This window comes from Accipiter gentilis, chromosome 8, assembly GCF_929443795.1.
Source record: "Accipiter gentilis chromosome 8, bAccGen1.1, whole genome shotgun sequence".
In the NCBI taxonomy this organism is placed as follows: Eukaryota; Metazoa; Chordata; class Aves; order Accipitriformes; family Accipitridae; genus Astur; species Astur gentilis.
The window spans coordinates 2,438,880-2,454,465 of NC_064887.1; the positions used below are offsets into that span (position 1 = coordinate 2,438,880).

At 41.1% G+C, this 15,586-nt stretch overlaps 1 protein-coding gene across 2 annotated transcripts in view; it reads right to left on the reverse strand.

The window, feature by feature from the left end:
* Nucleotides 1-15,586, reverse strand: part of PDE4B (phosphodiesterase 4B) — a 194,105-nt gene that overhangs the window by 156,506 nt on the left and 22,013 nt on the right. Inside the window, exon 1 of one of the 2 annotated variants that reach the window (XM_049807417.1) lies at nucleotides 14,433-14,771. The exons of the other annotated variant lie outside the window; for it this stretch is intronic. Within the exon in view, the coding sequence (XP_049663374.1) occupies nucleotides 14,433-14,668 (236 nt within the window). The 5' untranslated portion in view covers nucleotides 14,669-14,771. Of the gene's footprint in view, nucleotides 1-14,432; nucleotides 14,772-15,586 lie in introns of those variants that run through there. 2 annotated transcript variants of the gene reach the window in all.

Below are 15,586 nucleotides of genomic sequence, written 5' to 3' on the forward strand. Positions count from 1 at the left end.
TTGTTCTTTTGAGATTTACCTAACAAGTGAGAATAAGGCAAATAACAGAAAGACTGAGTAAAAAGCCAGATCTGATGTTTGAGTCTGAATGATGAGAAGTTCAGTGATAAAGGTGATGGTGAGCGAGTGAGTGATCTAGATTAGGATTGACAGGAATATTCTGACACAGAAATGCAATTGTCATCTCGGGCCACGGGGAGAATTTGTAATTTCTTCCAAATCTATTATTACAGAATAGATCCATGATCTTAATTTGTAATATTTTTCAAATTTCACTTTGCAAAATAACATCAATTTAAGTCCTTTTAATTAATTCTGAATTATTTTAACCAACCATTAAAACCAAACCCATTTCTCAAGTCCACCTTGAGGCTATTTTGAGCGAGTACACTACGAAGGGAGTATGCTGTCTAATATTGTTCATGGTTAATATTATGTGAATCCTAAACAATACAACTACGCTCAGAATACAATAAAACAACCTATCAGAAAATACTTCTATCCTACAGAGCAGAGTTCTGACACTTTTTACTTGGTCTTCTGTGGAGTCCTAGTTTACAGAATTTGAGTAAATGAAATTCCAAGCCAAAGCAGGAAGACTACTCTCAAAAAAACTTCAAGGCTTTCCAAGCACGGTTGAAGAAGATTCACATTCAGTTCACAACAGGCTGACCAACTGAAAGCATTTACAGCTTGTTACAAAATTTTTTTCATTGTAAAATAACAACTGACAAGTACAAGACAAACGGTAATAATTGTCTGTGGCAAGCATGCAGTGTATCACAATTGTGAATGCATACAGCAATGCAAGATCTTCTTTCTGGGAAATGCTGTAAAAATAGCAAAGCCTGACATTTAAAGATTTTTCTTTTTCCTTATGGAGGCAGGTTTCAAGTACAGTAGTGCAGATTTTCATCAATCCCTTCTTGAAAACAGGGCAAAGCCTTAGGTCTTGGGTGACTTAAGGAGGTGTTTTTGTTGTAGGCAGAGAGTGTGAGAAAACATCCTTATGTCTATGGAGATGATAGCTTAACACTTCTGTAAGCTAGAAGAAAAGGCAGCAGCTGACTATAGGTCCTAGACTTACAGAGATTGCCAAGACACTGTACTCCAGAGAAGCCTATTTCAAGATCGCATTTGCAGAACTGTGGGCTTCTCATTACAGCAGCTTCTCTTTCAGTGTGCATCTTCCAGTGTTACCTTCTTCATCCTGGACCATCTTCTCTCTTTTGATCCTTCTTTGCCATTATTCCAGTGTAATCACCTGCATCTCATTACCAATATGATGGTGAAGAGATCTCTTGAGACAGTAGGATTGTTCCTCTTACATTCTTCTCAGTATCTAAGGACGTCTGTCTTGCAAATATCAGTTAAATTACAACAGAGTTCTTAGGGGGTTTCTGGGGTTTTGAGGTGTGGGGATTTTTGTGGTAAGGACACCATTTATCATTTGTTACCAGCTGTCTTTGAGAGCAAAAATAAACAATGCTTCAGTGGCTATGATTCAGAAACATGCAACATTTGCAACTTCCATCAATTTCACCTGGAACTGAAGGAGCTCAGTATCAAATAAAAAGGGCTGCCCTGTAATAATTTATGAATACACTGTGACCTCTTGACGAGTATGTTTACTGAATGTATACATTGGTTTAATCTAACAGCAGACTGTTGGAAAAGTAAGCGGCAAGCCCAACAACAGCTGGAGGCGGCCAGTCTACAAATACTGGAAAGACAACACAAGAGCCATTTGTTTCCTTGCTCTACCTCTGACCTCCAGCAGCTCAACAGAATAGTTTGTTAAGGGGATCCAGTCTGACAATACAGACCTTGACTAGATTTAAAAGGACACGTTCCCTAAGGGGGAAGAGAAAGCTTTGGAAAACATACTAATACTCATCTCAAAAGTTAAGGGTAGCTGCAGCTTGCCAGCATTAATTTATAGTTATCATAGTTAAGAGATGGGTATAATTACTACTTGCTTTGAAAACTTTCCTGCTTCAGCCAACCACTCAGAAATACTTAAATACAGAACTCTAGCCACTTAATCTGATAACAACGAGCAAACCCAGTTTATCTCTGGAGTACTGCAGCCCACCTATGCAATGGGGTAAGTCAAAGCTCTCTGCTTCAAACTGCAAAGCACATGCCTCCCAGTCACAACACTCTGTGATCCCACATCCCTCCCTGACAAAAACACAACTCAGGCAACTGGGATAAGGACAAAGCCAAATACGTGATCGCGGAGTAAGCTGCCACAGTAGCAGCAACTGGGGAGGGCAGCATGGATGGAGAAGCACAGTGCCCAGGTAGCCCCAGCCCCGTCTGATGGCTGGGACACAGCAAAGACACTGCTCCCTTAGGCACTGCATACCGTAAAGGATACACGATAAGGATGCCAGGAGCTCTATAATGGCAACAGCCCTCAGGAAATCAAGCCCTTGTATACAGTGTGAGAGCACTCATGATTGTAATGACTGAATACTTACGGAAAATGAGCCTCCCTAGGATTACCTGCGTCATCTGGTTTTTATACAAATATACAAAAATTTCCTACCCACCTAACTTGCTTGAGAGAGAATAGAATAAGGCAAATGGGGTGAGAACCTCTTCAATGAGCACTCACATGTTAATGTACAGGAATTAGATCCTCAGCTGATCACATACTTGTGTATGAACTCCTACAGTGGGACTCCCAATCACTCAGCCATTAATAGAAACCCATGCAAATATCACACCGAGTGCCGTGCCATTTACCCATCAGCAGAGAGGTGTCTCCATCTGTGGTGCATAAGAACAGCTTGATTTTGTGAGAGGAAATACTGCTCTAACTCAGTCTACTCATATTGATGGTCATTATGCTGCTATTTCTGTTTCTGTGAAAGCTGCAGTAGGAACAGTCTTTGGTGGAAATAGGAACACATTCCAGGTTGTGAGGTAAGGAAATCCCATAGAAACGTGTATGTCCAGAGGAGTAAAATCTACTAATCTAAGGTTATCTGAAGGTGCAAGAAGACATGCCAATATATATGGAGATATCTATCCCCCTCTACTCTGCTCTGGTGAGACCCCACCTGCAGTCCTGCGTTCAGCTCTAGGGACCCCAACATCAGAAGGACATGGACCTGCTCGAGCAAGTCCACAGGAGAGCTACGAAGAAGATCAGAGAGCTGGAGAGCTTCTCCTACGAGGACAGGCTGAGAGAGTTGGGCTTGTTCAGCCTGGAGAAGAGAAGGCTCTGCAGAGACCTCAGAGCAGCCTGCCAGTACCTAAAGGGGTCCTGCAAGAAAGCTGGAGAGGGACTTTTTACAAGGGCATGTAGTGACAGGACAAAAGGTGACGGCTTTGAACTGAAAGAGGGTAGATTTAGATTAGATATTAGGAAGAAACTCTTCACTGTGAGGGTGGTGAGGCACTGGAGCAGGTTGCCCAGAGAGGTTGTGGATGCCCCATCCCTGGCAGTGTCCAAGGCCAGGTTGGATGGGGCTTGGAGCAACCTGGTCTAGTGGAAGGTGTCCCTGCCCATGGCAGGGGGGTTAGAACTACATGATCTTTTAAGGTCCCTTCCAACCCAAACCATTCTATGAGTCTACGAGGATTCTATGAACTCAGAAAAATTACATTACCTACTCTGTGCTTTTAGCATATTCATAGGCAAACACCAGTATTATAAAACACATCTACAATACTGGGCAGAGAAGGAACTTCAAAGGCTGGACTAAGTGCCTGGGGAGAGCTAAAGCACTGAGCCACAAGAAGCAGATGCTTGTGTAAGGCTCTCCAGCATAACCTCTCAACAACATGGGCCTGTATGTCTTAAGCAAATACTTCTGCCAGAGTACACTACCTAAGCCTCTTAAAAGCAAAAGCTATTGCTATGAAAATTCATGGGAACTTGATTTTTCAGGATAAAATTCTAGTTTTTGAAGATAAGGTAGGGCTAGGAGCAGAAGTGTCTTACGCTGTGAATATTGCTTATTTTCCCAGAAGTTTTACAATGTTGTATGAATAGCATCAGGACCTGGATTTACTTGATTTTACTTTCTTAGCTAGGTAAATTAGTCCCCACATTCCTTTCTGCAACATTTGAACAGTAATAGTACGCATATATGTTTGCAAGTCTTCAGGAGACACGCATTCAAATCTCTTAAGGATGGTTTAATAAAGATTTGGAAGCTGGCACTGAAGTCTAACTGAAAAGTAGATGGCTGCATTACAAGCCACCTTGAGGCTGGCAGTGTATTCATTGCATATTCACAACCGCTTGTGATGCAAAGACCCTGGAGGCAATTAAGTGTCTAGGTTGCTAACCTCAGGTCCTCACTTGAAAGAAATAGACAAAACTTCCTCCAAAGCCCGAATCCAAAGGGAGTTTCAGAGGTGATGGTCAGATTTGGAAGGCTGAGAAGAATTCTGGCTCAGGTCTTCAAAGACTTGCCTCTTCCAATGGCATTGGTCTTTAATTCCAGCAGCTGGCTCTCAGAGCTGTAACTGCCTAAGGACAGCCTGACATGCTAGTGACAAACAGTGATTGTGTCAATTAGAATCGATGCAAAGTCATCAGGAAACTGTTTCCTGCAGGATTAGTGTGCTATCCAGCTCCTCTTGTCCAGCCCTTCTTCCTCTCCATTCTCCTCTTTGCCTTGGCTCTATGTTCCTTGTCAAGCTCTCCTTGATTTTCCACGTCATATTTGATTGTTTTTCATTCTTACCCCAACCCCGTCAGAAAAAATACAAAATAGTATAATCGATAGATAAGCAAGAGGATTGCTTATCTTAAGCAATATCAGATAGGATGCTTTTAACTTGTTCATTTTGGTAAATCTCCGCACCCCCCCACCTTGTCATCTCTGCTTAAAAAAAGAAACACTGCAGAACATAGCACCCGACGAACAGTACTTCAGTCATAATGGGATGATTAGGTCTATGATAAACGTTAACTTTAAACAGTAATACATAATTTGACTTAGTATACCATTTTAAGTAACAGAGATTTGAAAAGACCCTTCAACCTACAAGGACTGAATGCCTTCTGAACATTGCCAAGTTCCCTTAGACCTCATTTCTGTGGCACAAGTTCCAGAATGCACTGGGTTCTCCAATTATCTTAGTAATAATGAATCCAATAAAATAGAAGAGCTAATTTTGCATTATTATTTTGAAAGAAAACTTTCCCTCTAACCTAATGAAGTTGTCCATCATTATGCAATTATTACCTGCATATGTACAATGTCAGCAGGGTTCATTAAAGCTTTTTGAAACAAAGTAGCAGCACAAAATGTTTCTAATTTTCAGATAGCTCTTTATACGGTTCTTCATATACTGAAAAGCCAGCAAGCAACTGTTAATTTACAAGCTATTCTGCACATTTTAAGAACATACAGTAAATACTATGATATTATGGTGAAAACTATAAGCTAATATCATAAGGGAGGTAATTTCTGTAACATTTTTGTTGTACTTGCACTTTGTCAACCTGTATCAGTGTAAAAGCTGTGCCTGAGCTGAGAGAAAAATCAATTGATTTCTGTTTTCTTTTACTGATAAAATGAGATTAATGTCTCCTTATGTTTCCTTTCAGGAGGCATGCTTTCAGATGGTATGATGTGCTTGCTTTTCCATGCCAATGTCTAGACAGCTAGCTACGTCGGAAATCAATGAAACAGGAATCCAGGCAGTTACTGTACCAAGACAAAGATGCAATGAAATGGAAATTATTCAGTATATGCATATGTAATAATCTACCTGCAGTACATTTTTATTCAGAATAAGACTCCTTTTCCAAGGTCTGCATCACGATGCATCATACACTGTACACAACTGCACAATGAAAAATCTTCCTAGCAATAACTGAACTACATAATGCTGGACACATGGAGCTATTGGAAGTGCAACAAAAACTCTTTCTCCATGAGTACAGATTGATTCAGGGCACATAGATAAAATGGTTCCCATTTAATTCCATTAACTGCCGTGCAGATGTTTTGCCTTCATAGCACTTAAATCTGTTGTGGAGAAAGCTGCAATAAATTGCTCTATCATGATAAAATGCAACTTGCTGGCTTAGAAAAAAAGGCAGAAGGCCTTTACACGATGTTACATCGAACCCATAAAGGTTAACTCGGTTCTAGTGAGTGCAGGCATCCTAATGCTACCCATAAAAACTCTCCTTTTCTAGTCCAAACAAGTTCTAGACAGTAGCAAAGTGGGCGGCTTCCTAATATAGCAGATTATTATGGCAACAACAAAAAAACCAGAAAAACAACAACAAAAACATCCATGTCCCCAGTGCACTCTGACAATGACAGCGAAGCCAGCTGGTGGCTGCTGCTGCAGAGGGAAGCTGCTGAGATAAAGAGGCTGGCGGATCCGGCTGGCAGCAGGGTCGGTCAGTCCAGCCCCTGCAGCTGTAACCCCCTTGTCTCACTCTGGCCATCCATCTCAACTCTGCCATTCGTGGTAGGGCCCATCTCTGAAGCAACAGAAGTCTGTCTGCACCACCGGGAAGTTTTGAAACAGTTCTTTTTCCTACTCTGATGTTGTTTGTAGTGTCAAAAACTACCTCAAACTGGACATTTTTGGTCCCTCAGCATTTCCCCCTCCTCCTATCTGCATGTCTTTCCTCCCTCCTCATCTCATTTAATGGCTGACTTGAATCTACATGCTCTTACTCCAAGTTGTTCTTACATTTTTGTCAATTCGTTTTATTGGAAATAGTTAAACTCAAGGTAATCTGGGTCAAACCTGATTCCTATTTAAGTGCACCATCCCCGTGATGTGGAAAACGTTAGGATACTATAGCATACCACACCACAAGGAAGGTCTATATTTATCAGGAGATACTAGTAAATTAATTAAGTGTTCTGTCCAACAAAAAAGAATTAGGGTTTTTTTTTTTACTGTAAGAAGAAAATAAATCAGCTAATATATTGCTGTTTCTCCAGAGTGTTATTCTTATATTATTTAACATCTGCTCTGTCCCTCAGCAATACTTGTTTATAGTGTTGAGAGAATAAAATATTTGAGAAACTTAAAAACTTAATATTTTCTTCCAGTGCTTCCCAGTGGTAGAAATTTATCTGAAAGAAGAAATTGAATCTATGCGTGTATTTCTTGGAAAATAAAACCATATTTTATATTAATAATTTTTCTATGGGTAGGTATGGCAATATTTTACCCTAAAACATTATCAGCTGCTGTTGCACCAGTCGTCTTGTTATACTTTGGCATCCCCATCCAGAGGGACCGTGACAAGCTTGAGAGGTAGGTCTGTGCAAACCTCATGAAGTTCAAGAAGGCCGAGTACAAGGTCCTGCATATGGCTCGGGGCAATCCCAAGCCCAAATACAGGCTGGGCGTATAGTGGATTGAGAGCAGCCCTGAGGAGAAGGACTTGGGGGTGTTGGTTGACGAGAAGCTCCACACGACCTGGCAATGTGTGCCTGCAGCCCAGAAAGCCAACCGTATCCTGGGCTGCATCAAAAAAAGTGTGACCAGCAGCATGGTCGAGGGAGGGGATTCTCCCCCTCTACTCCACTCTCGTGAGACCCCACCTGCAGTCCTGCGTTCAGCTCTGGGGGCCCCAACATCAGAAGGACATGGACCTGCTCGAGCAAGTCCACAGGAGGGGCACAAAGACGACCAGAGAGCTGGAGAGCCTCTCCTATGAGGACAGGCTGAGAGTTGGGGTTGTTCAGCCTGGAGAAGAGAAGGCTCTGCAGAGACCTCAGAGCAGCCTGCCAGTACCTAAAGGGGTCCTGCAAGAAAGCTGGAGAGGGACTTTTTACAAGGGACAGGACTTTTAGTGACAGGACAAAGGGTGTTGGCTTTGAACTGAAAGAGGGTAGATTAGATTAGATGTAAGGAAGAAATTCTTCCCTGTGAGGGTGGTGAGGCACTGGAGCAGGTTAGTCAGAGAGGCTGTGGATGCCCCATCCCTGGCAGTGTTCAAGGCCACGTTGGATGGGGCTTGGAGCAACCTGGTCTAGTGGAAGGTGTCCCTGCCCATGGCAGGGGGGTTAGAACTACATGATCTTCAAGGTCCCTTCCAACCCAAACCATTCTATGATTCTATGATGATGCTTGTGTGTCACTATTTCAGTACATTACACGAATGTCTATTATTATCAGTTATAGCCTTATATTGTGCTGAGACAGGAACTCACGCATGTCAAGCAATGCTGCCTATTGATTCATAAACCTGGAAAAAGTCATAGCATCCCATGAGCAGAGTTCAGGTTTGTTATTTACATTTTGTCTATCATACCTATTCAGGTAGTCCAACAGGAAATTGAGAGCAACTGTAATTTGCAACATTGTAGCTTCCCAAATCTGGTCTCTTCTTTCTACCTCTCCAAATCTGTGTTTGCAAATCCACCCATCACAGAATCAGCAGAGCATTTTCTGTGGCACTGCTTTAATTCACCTCTGCCAAGAACATCATCATGTCTTAACCTGAAGTAATTGTTTTACTGTTGCAGAATGCCCATATGATAATCATTATAGAAGAACCTACAAAGCCACCTTGTCAAACTACCCCAAACTAGTGACATGCGATACAGAAACATGCCACCACTGTGGAACCCACGTGATGTTCTCCTAAGGTAATGCCAGGTAATACAAGTAAAACACAGAGAACATAGAGGTGAGCCAGCTGTGGTTATTCAGAAACAAAAAAGCTGAAAAAAATTTTTAAAATACAGTGATGGACCAGAGAATGTATAGATCTGCAGTGAAGCTAATCTACACTGCATAAATTATGTGGCAGACACACTCATGGTTTATCAGTCTGTCCTGGCAACCAACTCGAGCATGTAAGAAGCAAACTGTACCTCCTGGAGACATACAGCATGAATCTGTAGATGCTATCACAACGGCAAGTTTCACACATCAACATAGCTTTCAACAAAGCTAAACGCAGTGGTAAAGCTTCCTTAAGAAACCATTTCGGCACAGAAAACATTAACTTAATAGTTAAGCCTGTGTATGAGAGTTGGAGGTCATGGATTCTCTAGGCAGATCTCAGCCACCACAGTAAGTCATGATACCTCTCTGAATCTATATTCCTCATAGATTAGCACACTGTAAACATTAAAAACTTAAAGGTATTACAAATTCCAGAAACAGTGTTTATTTCTCTGAGAAGGGATCCACTCTCTTTCTCTCTCCCTCTCTCACAGAAACGGCTGAATCCACCAAAATCAAATTATCATTAATATAATAATCTGTCGTACTTTGATTAAATCTTTAACGGCTCACGAGTATTTTAACACCCTGTTTTCCCACATAAGTGGTTGGGGGATGAAAGAAGTTTCTTCTCTTTCTGTCCTCCGTGGTTGTAGACAGGGTTTAGAGGCAATATATACAGTCAGAACGTATCTAAAGATCACACAGCTGGTTCTGTTTGTTGTGTGTGCTTATTTCTGTTGTCTGAAAGGCTCTTTCCTCCTCACCTTCAGGTCCTTTGGAATCCTTCCTGCCACTTGCTGCTAGCGCTCAGGGACTCTCCTCAGGACAGATGGGAGAACATATTCAGCAGACAGAAAGAGAGGAACCTTCTGGGTTTTCCCCGTCCTTTTCCCTACTCACTTCAGTTTGTTTCTCCTAGGCCTTTCAGTAGATAACTGAGCAACACAGTGTGTCCAATACCAGTCCCAGTTTGAAAAAGAAACTCCAGAAAGCAAAAGAATCATTCTATTTCTCCAAAATGAAAAAAGAAAAAAAAAAAAAAAAAAAAAGAAGGTTGAAATCACATCAACAGTCAGTGAGAAACACAAACAGATCAGCTCATCGAAGTAAAGACAAGTGTGTTACTCAACGCTACAGCTATGGAAATGCATCCTGCTATATATATAGCAAAGCTGAAACAGGTCCAAAAGCATATCATACAGTACTTTCAGGGAGACAGGCTATGGTGGGAGACCCTAGCTTGGCCTCAAAAGCGAGAGTCAGTTCCTCTAGCCCAAGTGTTGGATGAAGCTGGCCAAGAGATCTCAGATCAGGGGCCCTGGGCCATGGGGTGCCAGCACAGGGCAGAGGCCACCTCACCGCAGTTGGACGCGGTGAGGCTTGGTGCTGAAAGGGACTCCAACAGGGACAAGGTCCCACCAGGAGCTCCGCTCCACCGCATGAGTTCTGTCCTTCAACTTGTACGCACCACCATAACATGACCAAACCACTGGAGAAATTTATGGATCTTACAAATGCCTGTTATCCTCAGAAATTTCAAGTACGTAGACAGTCTCCAAAAATCGAATTTTCTGAAGCACTATTCCCAGTGTGGGTTGCCACCAGGTAAGTCTTTCTTATTTGTTTCTAGAAGCACAACAATCAGAAAACAAAACAAAACGTGACATCTTTTGATAGCTTTCATTTGCCTATAAGCACATTTTGCAGCTTCAAGTAATTAAACCGATCAGTTGTTATTCACCAAGCTTGGAAAAAAATCAAATGCTACCCCTCTGACTGGATTGTGCCATACTATTTAACTTACTAAATTCCACCACTGAAGATTATTGTGTAATGAAAACAGATCATGTTTTCAAAAAATTAAGGATAGCATATGATTTATGTTTTACATTACATTTTAAAAAGCAAATACATGTCTGTATTTCAACTGCATTGAAGGATAACCAAAAGAAAAAACAGAGCAAAATTTACTAGTACACCATTTCTGTTCTGTCCTGCATTTTCTTTATAAATTAGATAACAGGTATAAAGAAAAAAAAAAACACCAGGCTTAAAACCACTAAAGTGATGAAAGCTAAATGTGAATTAATTTAAAAAAAAAACACCAACACAGAAGTCTTAGTTAAGAAAAGACAATAAACATCAATTTTAAAAATCACTTCATTTAAAACCTCGTGCTCATCACACAGCATAGCCAATGACTGTCTACATATTAAGAAACTGAATAAGTGATTCAGGTTGCATAAATATTATTGAAGAACTATTTATAATTTTGAAGATAAATATTGCAAGATAAATAAAACTGTATTGTAAGCAGCAGAGTGCACTTAGAAAATATCTGTTTTCTTTTAGAAGACATTCAGGATCTTCCAAGACGTTGCTGAGAAGGACCTTGTTTTGGGTGTAATCCCAATGACATTAACAGTATTACTTGACAAAAATAAGACGGCAGACCTATAGAAAATAAAAACTATTTTTAAAACTGTCACTTTGAAAGTCCTCAGGCTAAAGGCCAGAGCGAGGGAGAACAGACCGTGAACACCGGAGAAGGAACGTGCTGTTTCTGTGTTAGCACTGCCTCACACGAGAAAACGCTGTTGACCAAGTGTCTCCCCTTATATTCTGGAGATGCTGTGCTCTCTCCAGTGACTGCAAAGGAAACTCTGCAACTAGGGTGCACTGCATGTTCAAAATTTAGATGGCTACTAACAGGTATCAAGTCATGTCAGCTACTGCCTGCTCTTTTCCTCACAAAAGCCCCAAAATGCATCTGATACAAGGAGAATGAGCAGAAAGGAAGAAATAGGATATGGGCTTTTAGGATCTCCAGGACAAAAACGCTTGACGCAAGAAAAGAAGGAGACTTGTGGATTCTGGTAGAGGAAAAGACTGAAGGCTTTAGAATTTTGCTACTGTTATTTTACATGAATGAGGTATTTGAAGACTGGACACAGCAACACCAGCCATGGCAAACTGTTTAAGGGGTTTGGAGCAGGAAGGAATCAGCTTGACAGATGTCTGAAGGCAACTGTGGTGACTTGTTGGTCATGTAGTGTCATCAGAACTGGATCCTGAGGAAAAGAAAGATTCAGAGTAGAGAAGCATTTGAGTCATGGCCTGATTTGAAAAAAAAAAAAATTTGAAAAATCTTTTTTTTCTTATTCTTTTTGGATAAGATCTGACGACTGTATATTGGAAAAGATTGGTGATGACAGAGAATTCATCAGCATAATCAGGAGAAAGAAGTAGACATGTATTCTGTTATGAAAGAAGGAAAATGCCTAGAAAAGGCAATTAGTTAAAAAGGAAAGGAAAGGAAAGAAGAGCAAGGGAAGACAGAAAACTGAAAATGGGGGGCGTAGAAGAGGGAACAGAAGATTCATCAAGTAACAACATTAGCAATGATTATAAAGGTGGTGAAAGATCATAATTTACCACACCACTAATCCCCAAACTGAGCAATTTCACTGTTTATGAGGCTATGAAAGTTATAGATTATATGATATCCAACAGTATGAATTAATTTCCTTGCTTTGTATTACTGTGCACTTGATATTTCCTGTACATTTACTCCTGAGGCAATTCCTTTGCTACCCAGATACTACTTCCCAGCTCAACACAAAAGAACACCTTACATAAGTGGCATTTTTGCTTAGCACAGGTGATGATGTTTTCATACACTGCACAACAAATTTACAACTAGTAAGCAAATTCAGTTACATAGCTGAAAGTACACTGTCTACAACACACATGCAACAGCTGGACACGCTTTCTAATGAGATGTTGTATCACACTTAGTTTAAATTCCTTCCTGCTTTGTAACATGCTAAAGCAAATTGAAAATATGTCTGGATTTGCTATTATGTTTTGACTGGGTTAAACGTACTCACGCACAAACATTCTTGAAACCTTTCTTTCTAAGGGTGATTTTCTTCATTTCTGCAATAGTTTACTCCTTATCTAAGGTTAAAACACTTATGTGCAGTTCATAACCACCTGATGTTAAAAACTTTAAAAAACTGAAAGAGTATGAGAACCTTCCATCTTTCCATTAAAAAATGAACCTAGAGTAATCCCACCTCCTTTACAAGTTGACTCAAGTAGAGATTATTAGTTACATCTACAAATGTCTCTGTGTACATATATATGTCTCTTTGGGTTTTTTTTTTCCCCACCAAACAATACAGATACCCTGTGTTGAGTCTGACCACATTCTGCTCTACTAATTCCCAGCAGTACCGTCTTTCCACAGCACGCATTTCTTGAAACACGCTTATGGGGGTAAGATGAGCAGCACCCTACTGTTTCAATGCTGAGAGATATGACAGATGTTCAAGGGAATTAATGTGTATAAACCTAAACACTACTAACCACAACCAATTAAAATGCTAGAGGAAGCTAAAGAACATACTGAAACCGTTACAGCATGTAACCGGTTTGGGTGGCTGTTATTACTGTTTGGATTAAAAAAAAAAAAAAAGAAAAAAGAAAAAAGAAAAAAAGCAGAAAGTCTGCATGATTCTAGAATTCTAATTCAAACTGAATGCTGCTACACCCCAAATGCATTTTAAAAGTCTGTTATCCCAGTTCTACTCAGTACAATTCCCTGGTATCAAAGTTTACAGTTTTTTCTGTTCTTTTTCTTACTGTTTAACAGCACAGAACAACTGTAAGAGCTACTAATCCACTCTAAGCAATTAGTAATTCATTTTAGAAGTAAATACAGCTTTGAAATATTTCAGCATTACTCAAATAAACCATTTCAAAATAATGTTCTATTTTAAAAAGTAGCAGACAAGGATGGGTATTTCAGATACCCCCAAACAACTGGCCCATACAGATACAAATGGGATAGCCTCATCCTCTCTCCTCTGATTCAGTCTATGGAATAGTTAAGGTAACAGCTATGGCTATGTGCGAGCAGGGTTTAAAAATATTCACGTTACTGAAAGTTTTCTGGTTTCATTCCCACAGTCAACTAGTGCATATTTATAGAGACTTTTGGAATGTAAAAGGTGGACTGTACAAGACACATATAGAGTAAATTTAGAAAAGGAACCAATGAGATTCTTACAGATTTTCCTGGATTACATATTTTGATTACTGTTTATGGCATGGTTTAACCGGGATAACTGACAGTCAGAGGCAGCTCACAATCAACTGGAATGGCATGCAAATTGACTATTTGGCGTTCGTAATTTGAAGGGAGGGGGAAAAAAAAAAAAAAAAACGACTCTTTTAACCTGAGTTTCCTTGAAAAAAATGGCTGAAAGAAGGGATATTTGCAGCCAGCAAAAACTGTTTAAAAGCCCCTCACAGTGAAGTTAAAGCCCTTTCCAGCATTTAACTCCACGAGTACCCTGCCCAAATCGCCTGGTCTGCGCTGTACTGTCATCTGCAGTCAGAGCTGATGGGCAAAGAAAAAAAACATGTCTTGAAGGTTCTGAAATGAATTCATGTGGTCTACCTACAACAACATAACGCCTGGGAAAGTTACCGGCTGCTGCCTTTGTTCGACAGAGATTAACCATGGCACACATGAATAATGGGCTGGATTTATTCTAGAGAACAGAAGCTGAATGACAATTGTCAAGGCACTGCATTATACATACTTTGGCTGCCTTCTGCTCGATTCATTTAACACTTGCAGGGAGTACCGTGAATGAATCTCAGCTCATTTTTCCCTGTTAAAACCACAGCTACACACACAGTTTTGTAAACCCGCACTGATACCCAGCAGATCTTACCATGTATGTGCCACCGTAAAGCGACGACGCTGGCGGATGCTTTTATTCACGAGCAACTTTCTGAAAAAGCATGGAGAGTTCCTCGGTGAACTGCGAGGAGAAATTTTTGGAGACGTAGGTCTGTTCCCAGGCAGCTTGGGAAGCTCGAGCTCTAGATGCATTTGTTCTTTGAAAGTCCTTATGTAAATCTCTGACTCTGGAGTAGCAAGTTCCCTAGAAGAATCTTTTGCTGTCATAGCTTAGACCTTATGTGAGCTCTCACCATTCAGAAAACGTAACAAAAACACATCACGCAGGCATCGCCGCAGATTAAAAACGCTGATAAATCGGCAGAGCTTACCCTGCTCATTCACAAGGCTGGGCTCCAAATGGAAAGGCTGCCTGAAGCAACAGCAGCATAAATCGAAGGACGATAAGCCAGGGCTGTCAGAAAACCCTTTATCAGCCCAGCTCTCCCTCTGAAAATGCGCCAAAGTGTTTCTGTGTCAGCAGCCTCCCTGTGGATGCGGCTTGCCTGCCAGCTACACACCGACGCGCGCCGGAGCCATTCAGCCCCGCACACCAGCTCATGAAAAATTCATAACAGCCGGCTCCCGATCAATCCCTTTCCTACAGCATTTTGGCTTCACAGACTTAACAGAAAAACACTGGATTTTTCAGTGTGCACTAATAAAATCAAGGAATTCCCTAGTCTGTTGCAAGCCAAGTAACCCGATTCATTCAGGCCCACTATGTTTAATAAAAAGGTCTTCATTCAGAATTAGTTTTACCCATACTGCAGTAGCTCCACCCATGACATGCTTATTGGCTCGGTATTATTTTGACAACTGGACTCTGTTCGGCTCTGTCTTGTGGGATGAGCGTGTCGGATTCTCATGAAATTTTAACGAGCCGTCTAACACCATGACATTGTTCCTGGGCATCGCCAGGCATACCCCAGGCACACCCGGCGCGACCCCCAGGACGGCAGCAGCATTGGCACTGACGGAGATGTGCGCAGCGCTCAGGGTGGGCCAGGAAGAAAAGGTCTAGTAGGAAAAAAAAAAAACACAAACCAAAACCATCAAAGCAAGGAATAATATTCCACAAGAACAAAGCGTGCAAGAATGCATGCTCTGCAGATGACACAGATGAAGCTGAACACTTCCAAAGCA